This window comes from Engystomops pustulosus, unplaced genomic scaffold (genome assembly GCF_040894005.1).
Source record: "Engystomops pustulosus unplaced genomic scaffold, aEngPut4.maternal MAT_SCAFFOLD_387, whole genome shotgun sequence".
NCBI lineage: Eukaryota > Metazoa > Chordata > Amphibia > Anura > Leptodactylidae > Engystomops > Engystomops pustulosus.
Window position 1 is genome coordinate 46,894 of NW_027285266.1, and position 14,242 is coordinate 61,135.

At 55.6% G+C, this 14,242-nt stretch overlaps 1 protein-coding gene across 1 annotated transcript; it reads left to right on the forward strand.

Annotated features, from left to right (window-relative positions):
* Positions 1-1,606: 1,606 nt before the first annotated feature.
* Positions 1,607-4,236, forward strand: PLEKHA5 (pleckstrin homology domain containing A5). Its single transcript, XM_072132323.1, has 3 exons — positions 1,607-1,782; positions 1,862-1,938; positions 4,104-4,236. Exons 1-3 carry the CDS (start codon positions 1,691-1,693, stop codon positions 4,163-4,165), a joined length of 231 nt encoding a protein of 76 aa, XP_071988424.1. The 5' UTR covers positions 1,607-1,690; the 3' UTR covers positions 4,166-4,236.
* Positions 4,237-14,242: the final 10,006 nt, after the last annotated feature.

The window sequence follows — 14,242 nt, forward strand, 5'->3', positions numbered from 1 at the left end:
CATCCTGTCAACCCTTTCCTCATGTCCTGTCACCACAAGATGAGTTGCGGGTGACAATTGGGTGAGTTTCGGGCCCTCCTGTCAGCCCTTTCCTCGGCTAGCACTGCTGTCACATCAGGATGAGTTGCAGGGGACATTCGGATGAGTAACTTTTGGGCCATCCCATCAGTCCTTTCCTCACCTCTTTCTCCTGTCACCGCAGGTTGAGCTTCGAGTGACATCCAGTTGAGTTTCGGGCAATCCCGTCAGTTCTTTTATCATCTTCTGCTGCTGACACCTCAGGATGAGTTCCAGGAGATATTTGGGCAAGTTTCGAGCCATCCTGTTAGCCCTTTCCTCAGCTCCCGCTACTGTCCCCTCAGGATGAGTGGCGGGCGATATTCGGGCTATCCTGTCAGCCCATTTCTCAGCTCCGGGTCCTGTTACCTCAGGATAAGTAGCGGGTGATATTCGGGGCATCCTATCACCTCAGGATGACTAGCGGGTGATATTCGGGCCATCCCGTCACCTCAGGATGAGTAGCGGGTGATATTCGGGCCATCCTGTCAGCCCATTTCTCAGCTCCCGCTGCTGTCCCCTCAGGATGAGTAGCGGGTGACATTCGGGTGAGTTTTGGGCCATCCTGTCACCTCAGGATGAGTAGCGGGTGATATTCGGGTGAGTTTTGGGCCATCCTGTCACCTCAGGATGAGTAGCGGGTGATATTCGGGTGAGTTTTGGGCCATCCTGTCAGCCCATTTCTCAGCTCTTGCTGCTGTCCCCTCAGGATGAGTAGCGGATGATATTCGGGCCATCCTGTCCCCTCAGGATGACTAGCGGGTGAGTTTCGGGCCATCCTGTCACCTCAGGATGAGTAGCGGGTGATATTCGGGTGAGTTTCGGGCCATCCTGTCAGCCCGTTTCTCAGTTCCCGCTGCTGTCACCTCAGGATGAGTAGCGGGTGATATTCGGGTGAGTTTCGGGCCATCCTGTCAGCCCGTTTCTCAGTTCCCGCTGCTGTCACCTCAGGATGAGTAGCGGGTGATATGCGGGTGAGTTTCGGGCCGTCCTGTCACCTCAGGATGAGTAGCGGGTGATATTCGGGCCATCCCGTCACCTCAGGATGAGTAGCGGGTGATATTCGGGTGAGTTTCGGCCCATCCTGTCACCTCAGGATGAGTAGCGGGTGATATTCGGGTGAGTTTCGGGCCATCCTGTCAGCCCGTTTCTCAGTTCCCGCTGCTGTCACCTCAGGATGAGTAGCGGGTGATATTCGGGTGAATTTCGGGCCATCCTGTCAGCCCGTTTCTCAGTTCCCGCTGCTGTCACCTCAGGATGAGTAGCGGGTGATATTCGGGTGAGTTTCGGGCCATCCTGTCACCTCAGGATGAGTAGCGGGTGATATTCGGGTGAGTTTCGGGCCATCCTGTCAGCCCGTTTCTCAGTTCCCGCTGCTTTCACCTCAGGATGAGTAGCGGGTGATATTCGGGTGAGTTTCGGGCCATCCTGTCAGCCCGTTTCTCAGTTCCCGCTGCTGTTACCTCAGGATGAGTTGAGCGGGAAGGCGGGCACTAGCTGTAGGCGGGGCCGCGGTGCGCGCTCTCCCCTGGCCGCGCTGTGATTGGCCGCCTAGTGCCAGTGGAGCGGGCTCGCGCGGCGCGCCCCCGTCCGCCTCAGCAGCCTCCGTGCGCGCGCCCCCCGGGTGACAGACATGGCGGCGGATCCGAGCCCGGACTGGGTCAGCTCCTTACCCTGGGCCTGGAGCTACGGGATCACGGCGGGCGGACGCGTCTTCTTTATCAAGTAAGAGGGGTTCCGGGGGGTCACACACCCGCCTCAGCCCTGACACCCGCTCACCTCCATGTGTCTCCTCTCCCCACAGCGAGGAAGCCAAGAGCACAACCTGGCTACACCCGGAAACGGGCGAGACCGTGCTGACAGGACACCGGAGGAGCCCAGGTACGTGACCCGACTACACATGTGCCCCCCCCTCCTCCCGTGTATGCTGCGACTACACAGTAACCCCGACTACATTGTCCCCATATACACTGTGCCCCCCAACTACACATACACTGTGCCCCCCAACTACACATACACTGTGCCCCCCAACTACACATACACTGTGCCCCCCATATATACTGTACCCCCCACTACACATACACTGTGCCCCCCATATATACTGTACCCCCACTACACATACACTGTGCCCCCCGTATATACTGTACCCCCACTACACATACTGTGCCCCCCATATATACTGTACCCCCCACTACACATACTGTGCCCCCCATATATACTGTACCCCCCACTACACATACACTGTGCCCCCCATATATACTGTACCCCCACTACACATACACTGTGCCCCCCGTATATACTGTACCCCCCACTACACATACACTGTGCCCCCCGTATATACTGTACCCCCCACTACACATACACTGTGCCCCCCGTATATACTGTACCCCCACTACACATACACTGTGCCCCCAATATATACTGTACCCCCACTACACATACACTGTGCCCCCAATATATACTGTACCCCCACTACACATACACTGTGCCCCCATATATACTGTACCCCCCACTGCACATACACTGTGCCCCCCGTATATACTGTACCCCCACTGCACATACACTGTGCCCCCCGTATATACTGTACCCCCACTACACATACACTGTGCCCCCCGTATATACTGTACCCCCGCTACACGTACACTGTGCCCCCCCATATATACTGTACCCCCACTACACATACACTGTGCCCCCCCATATATATACTGTACCCCCCACTACACATACACTGTGCCCCCCGTATATACTGTACCCCCACTGCACATACACTGTGCCCCCCCATATATACTGTACCCCCACTACACATACACTGTGCCCCCCCATATATACTGTACCCCCGCTACACATACACTGTGCCCCCCGTATATACTGTACCCCCGCTACACATACACTGTGCCCCCATATATACTGTACCCCCGCTACACATACACTGTGCCCCCCATATATACTGTACCCCCCCCCTACACGTACACTGTGCCCCCTGTATATACTGTACCCCCCCCTACACATACACTGTGCCCCCCGTATATACTGTACCCCCCACTACACATACACTGTGCCCCCCGTATATACTGTACCCCCCACTACACATACACTGTGCCCCCCGTATATACTGTACCCCCCACTACACATACACTGTGCCCCCCGTATATACTGTACCCCCACTACACATACACTGTGCCCCCCCATATATACTGTGCCCCCACTGCACATATGGGGGTATGTGACTGTCGGGGCCCCCATGTGCTGTGTATGTGGCTGCGGTGATGTAGTGCAGACCCCGGTGCCATCCTCCGCAGACCTGTGTAAATATTTACATGGTGGTGGTGCGATGTTCTGCAGGAGACGTCTGTCTGGCTGCGCTACAGGCCTGTGATGTCCTGTGCCCGTCTGCTGCCAATGCCTTGTAGTGCCCTGTGCGTCTGGGTACGCGGGGGGGTTCTGTGGGCACGGCGCCCCCCGTGTGGGTACGCGGGGGGGTTCTGTGGGCACGGCGCCCCCCGTGTGGGTACGCGGGGGGGTTCTGTGGGCACGGCGCCCCCCGTGTGGGTACGCGGGGGGGTTCTGTGGGCACGGCGCCCCCCGTGTGGGTATGCGGGGGGGTTCTGTGGGCACGGCGCCCCCCGTGTGGGTACGCGGGGGGGTTCTGTGGGCACGGCGCCCCCCGTGTGGGTACGCGGGGGGGGTTCTGTGGGCACGGCGCCCCCCGTGTGGGTACGCGGGGGGGGTTCTGTGGGCACGGCGCCCCCCGTGTGGGTACGCGGGGGGGTTCTGTGGGCACGGCGCCCCCCGTGTGGGTACGCGGGGGGGTTTCTGTGGGCACGGCGCCCCCCGTGTGGGTACGCGGGGGGGTTCTGTGGGCACGGCGCCCCCCGTGTGGGTACGCGGGGGGGTTCTGTGGGCACGGCGCCCCCCGTGTGGGTACGCGGGGGGTTCTGTGGGCACGGCGCCCTCTGTGTTTGTTGTGGGCACGGATGGCACACGCCTGTTGCCCCTTGCCATGCCCCTTGTACCAGCTCTAAGGTTCTCCTCTTCTTCTGTTTCAGACTTACCCACGGGCTGGGAGGAGGCGTTCACCTTCGAAGGTGCTCGATACTACATCAAGTAAGTGCCAGGCTCCGGGTATCCCGAGCAGGTGGGGTGATATTCACTGACAGAAAGCAGCCATGTGTCATCCTCCCTTGTGGCTGCTGTGTTGGGGCAGTATATGAGTGCCTGGTGAGAATCTGAGGACAGTATCCTGGCATGGCGGGTGCCCGGGAGGCGGGCTCTGCGCTGCCGGCATGTGCCAAGGGGGGGCGGGCTCTGCGCTGCCGGCATGTGCCAAGGGGGGGCGGCCTCTGCGCTGCCGGCATGTGCCAAGGGGGGCGGGCTCTGCGCTGCCGGCATGTGCCAAGGGGGGGCGGCCTCTGCGCTGCCGGCATGTGCCAAGGGGGGGCGGCCTCTGCGCTGCCGGCATGTGCCAAGGGGGGGCGGCCTCTGCGCTGCCGGCATGTGCCAAGGGGGGGCGGCCTCTGCGCTGCCGGCATGTGCCAAGGGGGGGCGGCCTCTGCGCTGCCGGCATGTGCCAAGGGGGGGCGGCCTCTGCGCTGCCGGCATGTGTCAAGGGGGGGCGGCCTCTGCGCTGCCGGCATGTGCCAAGGTGGGGCGGCCTCTGCGCTGCCGGCATGTGCCAAGGGGGGGGCGGCCTCTGCGCTGCCGGCATGTGCCAAGGGGGGGGCGGCCTCTGCGCTGCCGGCATGTGCCAAGGGGGGGGCGGCCTCTGCGCTTGTGTGTTAGGTACAGACGCCTCCTTTGGTTGACCCCTTGCCCACGCTTTGTCCCCGGAGGGCGGGGCTGTGATGCCGGCATGTGCCAGGGGGGGCGGCCTCTGCGCTGCCGGCATGTGCCAAGGGGGGGCGGCCTCTGCGCTGCCGGCATGTGCCAAGGGGGGGCGGCCTCTGCGCTGCCGGCATGTGCCAAGGGGGGGCGGCCTCTGCGCTGCCGGCATGTGCCAAGGGGGGGCGGCCTCTGCGCTGCCGGCATGTGCCAGGGGGGGCGGCCTCTGCGCTGCCGGCATGTGCCAGGGGGGGCGGCCTCTGCGCTTGTGTGTTGGGTACAGACGCTTCCTTTGGTTGACCCCTTGCCCCCGCTTTGTCCCGGGAGGGCGGGGCTGTGCTGCCGTCTCGCTCCGGTTACTCCGGTTCTTCCGGTTCTAGGTGAGATCCAGTCACTTCTGATCACCTGGAGGGAGGCGCTGGGACGCTCCTGCCGAAATCTCTATTAAGCAATCACTGCAGGCCGCAGCATGTCACAGGGAGGGGGAGGGGGAGCCAGCTGTGAGCCCGGGGCGGTCCTGCTGAAGAGTGAGACCCTCATAGCCAAAGCCCCCTGCTCGTAATGTGCTGACCCCTGTATCCCCCCTCCTCATAATGTGCTGACCCCTGTATCCCCCCTGCTCATAATGTGCTGACCCCTGTATCCCCCCTCCTCATAATGTGCTGACCCCTTTAGCCCCCCTGCTCATAATGTGCTGACCCCTGTATCCCCCCTGCTCATAATGTGCTGACCCCTGTATCCCCCTGCTCATAATGTGCTGACCCCTGTATCCCCCCTCCTCATAATGTGCTGACGACCCCTTTAGCCCCCCTGCTCGTAATGTGCTGACCCCTGTATCTCCCCTCCTCATAATGTGCTGACCCCTGTATCCCCCCTCCTCATAATGTGCTGACCCCTGTAGCCCCCCTCCTCATAATGTGCTGACCCCTGTAGCCCCCCTCCTCATAATGTGCTGACCCCTGTATCCCCCCTGCTCATAATGTGCTGACCCCTGTATCCCCCCTGCTCATAATGTGCTGACCCCTGTAGCCCCCTGCTCATAATGTGCTGACCCCTGTATCCCCCCTCCTCATAATGTGCTGACCCCTGTAGCCCCCCTGCTCATAATGTGCTGACCCCTGTAGCCCCCCTCCTCATAATGTGCTGACCCCTGTATCCCCCCTCCTCATAATGTGCTGACCCCTTTAGCCCCCCTGCTCATAATGTGCTGACCCCTGTAGCCCCCCTCCTCATAATGTGCTGACCCCTGTAGCCCCCCTCCTCATAATGTGCTGACCCCTGTATCCCCCCTCCTCATAATGTGCTGACCCCTGTATCCCCCCTCCTCATAATGTGCTGACCCCTTTAGCCCCCCTGCTCATAATGTGCTGACCCCTGTAGCCCCCCTGCTCATAATGTGCTGACCCCTGTAGCCCCCCTGCTCATAATGTGCTGACCCCTGTAGCCCCCCTGCTCGTAATGTGCTGACCCCTGTAGCCCCCCTGCTCGTAATGTGCTGACCCCTGTAGCCCCCTTCTCATAATGTGCTGACCCCTGTAGCCCCCCTCCTCATATTCCGGCTGTGACCCCTGTATCCCCCTCCTCCTCATATTCCGCCTGTGACCCCTGTATCCCCCCCTCCTCATATTCCGCCTGTGACCCCTGTATCCCCCCCTCCTCATATTCCGCCTGTGACCCCTGTATCCCCCCCTCCTCATATTCCGGCTGTGACCCCTGTATCCCCCCCTCCTCATATTCCGGCTGTGACCCCTGTATCATCCTCCCCCTCCTCATATTCCGGCTGTGACCCCTGTATCATCCTCCCCCTCCTCATATTCCGGCTGTGACCCCTGTATCCCCCGCTCCTCATATTCCGGCTGTGACCCCTGTATCCTCCTCCTCCTCATATTCCGGCTGTGACCCCTGTATCCCCCTCCTCCTCCTCCTCATATTCCGGCTGTGACCCCTGTATCATCCTCCTCCTCCTCATATTCTGGCTGTGACCCCTGTATCCTCCTCCTCCTCATATTCCGGCTGTGACCCCTGTATCCCCCTCCCCCTCCTCATATTCTGGCTGTGACCCCTGTATCCTCCTCCTCCTCATATTCTGGCTGTGACCCCTGTATCCCCCTCCTCCTCATATTCTGGCTGTGACCCCTGTATCCCCCTCCTCCTCATATTCCGGCTGTGACCCCTGTATCCTCCTCCTCCTCATATTCCGGCTGTGACCCCTGTATCCCCCCCTCCTCATATTCCGGCTGTGACCCCTGTATCATCCTCCCCCTCCTCATATTCCGGCTGTGACCCCTGTATCCCCCTCTCCCTCCTCCTCATATTCCGGCTGTGACCCCTGTATCCCCCGCTCCTCATATTCCGGCTGTGACCCCTGTATCCCCCTCCTCCTCCTCCTCATATTCCGGCTGTGACCCCTGTATCATCCTCCTCCTCTTCATATTCCGGCTGTGACCCCTGTATCCCCCTCCTCCTCATATTCCGGCTGTGACCCCTGTATCCCCCTCCTCCTCATATTCCGGCTGTGACCCCTGTATCCTCCTCCTCATGTTCTGGCTGTGACCCCTGTATCCTCCTCCTCCTCATATTCCGGCTGTGACCCCTGTATCCCCCTCCCCCTCCTCATATTCTGGCTGTGACCCCTGTATCCTCCTCCTCCTCATATTCTGGCTGTGACCCCTGTATCCCCCTCCTCCTCATATTCTGGCTGTGACCCCTGTATCCCCCTCCTCCTCATATTCCGGCTGTGACCCCTGTATCCCCCCCCTCCTCATATTCGGCTGTGACCCCTGTATCCCCTCCTTATATTCCGGCTGTGACCCCTGTATCCCCCTCCTCCTCATATTCCGGCTGTGACCCCTGTATCCCCCCCCTCCTCATATTCGGCTGTGACCCCTGTATCCTCCTCCTCATATTCCGGCTGTGACCCCTGTATCCCCCTCCTCCTCATATTCCGGCTGTGACCCCTGTATCCCCCCCCTCCTCATATTCGGCTGTGACCCCTGTATCCCCTCCTTATATTCCGGCTGTGACCCCTGTATCCCCCTCCTCCTCATATTCGGCTGTGACCCCTGTATCCCCCCCCTCCTCATATTCGGCTGTGACCCCTGTATCCCCCTCCTTATATTCCGGCTGTGACCCCTGTATCCCCCTCCTCATATTCTGGCTGTGACCCCTGTATCCCCCCCCTCCTCATATTCGGCTGTGACCCCTGTATCCCCCCCCTCCTCATATTCGGCTGTGACCCCTGTATCCCCTCCTTATATTCCGGCTGTGACCCCTGTATCCCCCTCCTCCTCATATTTCGGCTGTGACCCCTGTATCCCCCCCTCCTCATATTCGGCTGTGACCCTGTATCCCCCTCCTCCTCATATTCCGGCTGTGACCCCTGTATCCCCCTCCTCCTCATATTCCGGCTGTGACCCCTGTATCCCCCTCCTCCTCATATTCCGGCTGTGACCCCTGTATCCCCCTCCTCCTCATATTCTGGCTGTGACCCCTGTATCCCCCCGCTCCTCATATTCTGGCTGTGACCCCTGTATCCCCCTCCTCCTCATGTTCCGGCTGTGACCCCTGTATCCCCCCGCTCCTCATATTCCGGCTGTGACCCCTGTATCCCCCTCCTCCTCATGTTCCGGCTGTGACCCCTGTATCCCCCTCCTCCTCATGTTCCGGCTGTGACCCCTGTATCCCCCTCCTCCTCATATTCCGGCTGTGACCCCTGTATCCCCCTCCTCCTCATGTTCCGGCTGTGACCCCTGTATCCCCCTCCTCCTCATGTTCCGGCTGTGACCCCTGTATCCCCCTCCTCCTCATGTTCCGGCTGTGACCCCTGTATCCCCCTCCTCCTCATATTCCGGCTGTGACCCCTGTATCCCCCTCCTCCTCATATTCCGGCTGTGACCCCTGTATCCCCCCTCCCCCTCCTCCTCATATTCCGGCTGTGACCCCTGTATCCCCCCGCTCCTCATATTCCGGCTGTGACCCCTGTATCCCCCTCCTCCTCATGTTCCGGCTGTGACCCCTGTATCCCCCTCCTCCTCATGTTCCGGCTGTGACCCCTGTATCCCCCTCCTCCTCATGTTCCGGCTGTGACCCCTGTATCCCCCTCCTCCTCATGTTCCGGCTGTGACCCCTGTATCCCCCTCCTCCTCATGTTCCGGCTGTGACCCCTGTATCCCCCTCCTCCTCATGTTCCGGCTGTGACCCCTGTATCCCCCTCCTCCTCATGTTCCGGCTGTGACCCCTGTATCCCCCTCCTCCTCATGTTCCGGCTGTGACCCCTGTATCCCCCTCCTCCTCATGTTCCGGCTGTGACCCCTGTATCCCCCTCCTCCTCATATTCTGGCTGTGACCCCTGTATCCCCCTCCTCATATTCCGGCTGTGACCCCTGTATCCCCCTCCTCCTCATGTTCCGGTTCCGGCTGTGACCCCTGTATCCCCCTCCTCCTCATGTTCCGGCTGTGACCCCTGTATCCCCCTCCTCCTCATGTTCCGGCTGTGACCCCTGTATCCCCCTCCTCCTCATGTTCCGGCTGTGACCCCTGTATCCCCCTCCTCCTCATGTTCCGGTTCCGGCTGTGACCCCTGTATCCCCCTCCTCCTCATGTTCCGGCTGTGACCCCTGTATCCCCCTCCTCCTCATGTTCTGGCTGTGACCCCTGTATCCCCCTCCTCCTCATGTTCTGGCTGTGACCCCTGCCCCCTTCCATCCTGTGTATCTTTCCCAGGCTCCGTCATGTTGTGTTCTGCGCTCCCACCAGACTCCTCGTCCCATGGGCTGAGGGTCTTGCGCTCCCGGGACACTTGCTTAAAGGAAGTTTCCAGGAATCTTTGCCCAGTCTGGTGGGGGTGTTGTGCACCTGTAGGGGCGCTGGTGGGGTGCAGCCCCCCTCTTATCTGTGGTGGTGGGTGGGTGCTGGCCTTGTCCTGGTTCCATGTGATGCTCCCGTCCAGTTGTTATCGCTCTGGATTAGTAGACTATATAAATAATCTCTTCCATTGTGAGGTCTGGGACTCTGTGTCACCCACCATGTCCTCAGTAGCCCCCCGGGGGGGGATGCATCATCTGTTACCATGGTGATAAATGGAGGGGGTGTGGACGGTGTCCTTCCATGTCCATTATCTACTGTATGTATAGCTGTAGGAACGGTGCAGAGCAAAGATGCAATAGTCTGCAGACCCGGAACCTGTCATTACCTTCTCCATGACACAGAATTAGGGGCCCGCAGCCCCCATTACTATCCAGATCCAGGCTATATGATGCCATAGTGTGCCGCAGAGCTGTATTCTCCATGAGGAGCCCGGGGCATCTATGGTGGTGTGCTACTTCATGGCTAGGGGGCGCTCCATCTGCTATACACCATCATTAACATATCTGTAGTGATCTCCCCCTAGTGGTGGTGTATAATGTGTATGTAGTGATCTCCTCCTAGTGGTGGTGTATAATGTGTATGTAGTGATCTCCCCCTAGTGGTGGTGTATAATGTGTATGTAGTGATCTCCTCCTAGTGGTGGTGTATAATGTGTATGTAGTGATCTCCTCCTAGTGGTGGTGTATAATGTGTATGTAGTGATCTCCTCCTAGTGGTGGTGTATAATGTGTATGTAGTGATCTCCCCCTAGTGGTGGTGTATAATGTGTATGTAGTGATCTCCTCCTAGTGGTGGTGTATAATGTGTATGTAGTGATCTCCTCCTAGTGGTGGTGTATAATCTGTATGTAGTGATCTCCTCCTAGTGGTGGTGTATAATGTGTATGTAGTGATCTCCCCCTAGTGGTGGTGTATAATCTGTATGTAATGATCTCCCCCTAGTGGTGGTGTATAATCTGTATGTAGTGATCTCCTCCTAGTGGTGGTGTATAATGTGTATGTAGTGATCTCCTCCTAGTGGTGGTGTATAATGTGTATGTAGTGATCTCCTCCTAGTGGTGGTGTATAATCTGTATGTAGTGATCTCCCCCTAGTGGTGATGTATAATCTGTATGTAGTGATCTCCTCCTAGTGGTGGTGTATAATGTGTATGTAGTGATCTCCCCCTAGTGGTGGTGTATAATGTGTATGTAGTGATCTCCTCCTAGTGGTGGTGTATAATCTGTATGTAGTGATCTCCCCCTAGTGGTGGTGTATAATCTGTATGTAGTGATCTCCTCCTAGTGGTGGTGTATAATGTGTATGTAGTGATCTCCCCCTAGTGGTGGTGTATAATGTGTATGTAGTGATCTCCCCCTAGTGGTGGTGTATAATGTGTATGTAGTGATCTCCCCCTAGTGGTGGTGTATAATGTGTATGTAGTGATCTCCTCCTAGTGGTGGTGTATAATGTGTATGTAGTGATCTCCTCCTAGTGGTGGTGTATAATGTGTATGTAGTGATGTCCTCCTAGTGGTGGTGTATAATGTGTATGTAGTGATCTCCCCCTAGTGGTGGTGTATAATGTGTATGTAGTGATCTCCCCCTAGTGGTGGTGTATAATGTGTATGTAGTGATCTCCTCCTAGTGGTGGTGTATAATCTGTATGTAGTGATCTCCCCCTAGTGGTGGTGTATAATGTGTATGTAGTGATCTCCCCCTAGTGGTGGTGTATAATGTGTATGTAGTGATCTCCCCCTAGTGGTGGTGTATAATGTGTATGTAGTGATCTCCCCCTAGTGGTGGTGTATAATGTGTATGTAGTGATCTCCTCCTAGTGGTGGTGTATAATGTGTATGTAGTGATGTCCTCCTAGTGGTGGTGTATAATGTGTATGTAGTGATCTCCCCCTAGTGGTGGTGTATAATGTGTATGTAGTGATCTCCTCCTAGTGGTGGTGTATAATGTGTATGTAGTGATCTCTCCCTAGTGGTGGTGTATAATGTGTATGTAGTGATCTCCCCCTAGTGGTGGTGTATAATGTGTATGTAGTGATCCCCCCCTAGTGGTGGTGTATAATGTGTATGTAGTGATCTCCCCCTAGTGGTGGTGTATAATGTGTATGTAGTGATCTCCTCCTAGTGGTGGTGTATAATGTGTATGTAGTGATCTCCTCCTAGTGGTGGTGTATAATGTGTATGTAGTGATCTCCTCCTAGTGGTGGTGTATAATGTGTATGTAGTGATCTCCCCCTAGTGGTGGTGTATAATGTGTATGTAGTGATCTCCTCCTAGTGGTGGTGTATAATGTGTATGTAGTGATCTCCCCCTAGTGGTGGTGTATAATGTGTATGTAGTGATCTCTCCCTAGTGGTGGTGTATAATGTGTATGTAGTGATCTCCCCCTAGTGGTGGTGTATAATGTGTATGTAGTGATCTCCTCCTAGTGGTGGTGTATAATGTGTATGTAGTGATCTCCCCCTAGTGGTGGTGTATAATGTGTATGTAGTGATCTCCCCCTAGTGGTGGTGTATAATGTGTATGTAGTGATCTCCCCCTAGTGGTGGTGTATAATGTGTATGTAGTGATCTCCTCCTAGTGGTGATGTATAATCTGTATGTAGTGATCTCCCCCTAGTGGTGGTGTATAATGTGTATGTAGTGATCTCCCCCTAGTGGTGGCGTATAATGTGTATGTAGTGATCTCCCCCTAGTGGTGGTGTATAATCTGTATGTAGTGATCTCCCCCTAGTGGTGGTGTATAATGTGTATGTAGTGATCTCCTCCTAGTGGTGGTGTATAATGTGTATGTAGTGAGCTCCCCCTAGTGGTGGTGTATAATCTGTATGTAGTGATCTCCCCCTAGTGGTGGTGTATAATGTGTATGTAGTGATCTCCCCCTAGTGGTGGTGTATAATCTGTATGTAGTGATCTCCTCCTAGTGGTGGTGTATATCTGTATATAGTGATCTCCCCCTAGTGGTGGTGTATAATGTGTATGTAGTGATCTCCTCCTAGTGGTGGTGTATAATGTGTATGTAGTGATCTCCTCCTAGTGGTGGTGTATAATGTGTATGTAGTGATCTCCCCCTAGTGGTGGTGTATAATGTGTATGTAGTGATCTCCCCCTAGTGGTGGTGTATAATGTGTATGTAGTGATCTCCTCCTAGTGGTGGTGTATAATGTGTATGTAGTGAGCTCCCCCTAGTGGTGGTGTATAATGTGTATGTAGTGATCTCCCCCTAGTGGTGGTGTATAATGTGTATGTAGTGATCTCCTCCTAGTGGTGATGTATAATCTGTATATAGTGATCTCCTCCTAGTGGTGGTGTATAATGTGTATGTAGTGATCTCCCCCTAGTGGTGGTGTATAATCTGTATGTAGTGATCTCCCCCTAGTGGTGGTGTATAATGTGTATGTAGTGATCTCCCCCTAGTGGTGGTGTATAATGTGTATGTAGTGATCTCCCCCTAGTGGTGGTGTATAATCTGTAAGTAGTGACCTCCCCCTAGTGGTGGTGTATAATGTGTATGTAGTGATCTCCCCCTAGTGGTGGTGTATAATCTGTATGTAGTGATCTCCTCCTAGTGGTGGTGTATAATGTGTATGTAGTGAGCTCCCCCTAGTGGTGGTGTATAATGTGTATGTAGTGATCTCCCCCTAGTGGTGGTGTATAATGTGTATGTAGTGAGCTCCCCCTAGTGGTGGTGTATAATCTGTATGTAGTGATCTCCTCCTAGTGGTGGTGTATAATGTGTAAGTAGTGACCTCCCCCTAGTGGTGGTGTATAATGTGTATGTAGTGATCTCCCCCTAGTGGTGGTGTATAATCTGTATGTAGTGATCTCCTCCTAGTGGTGGTGTATAATGTGTATATAGTGATCTCCCCCTAGTGGTGGTGTATAATGTGTATGTAGTGCTCTCCCCCTAGTGGTGGTGTATAATGTGTATGTAGTGATCTCCTCCTAGTGGTGGTGTATAATGTGTATGTAGTGATCTCCCCCTAGTGGTGGTGTATAATCTGTATGTAGTGATCTCCCCCTAGTGGTGGTGTATAATGTGTATGTAGTGATCTCCTCCTAGTGGTGGTGTATAATGTGTATGTAGTGATCTCCCCCTAGTGGTGGTGTATAATGTGTATGTAGTGATCTCCTCCTAGTGGTGGTGTATAATGTGTATGTAGTGATCTCCCCCTAGTGGTGGTGTATAATGTGTATGTAGTGATCTCCCCCTAGTGGTGGTGTATAATGTGTATGTAGTGATCTCCCCCTAGTGGTGGTGTATAATGTGTATGTAGTGATCTCCCCCTAGTGGTGGTGTATAATGTGTATGTAGTGATCTCCTCCTAGTGGTGGTGTATAATGTGTATGTAGTGATCTCCCCCTAGTGGTGGTGTATAATGTGTATGTAGTGATCTCCTCCTAGTGGTGGTGTATAATGTGTATGTAGTGATCTCCCCCTAGTGGTGGTGTATAATGTGTATGTAGTGAGCACCCCCTAGTGGTGGTGTATAATGTGTATGTAGTGA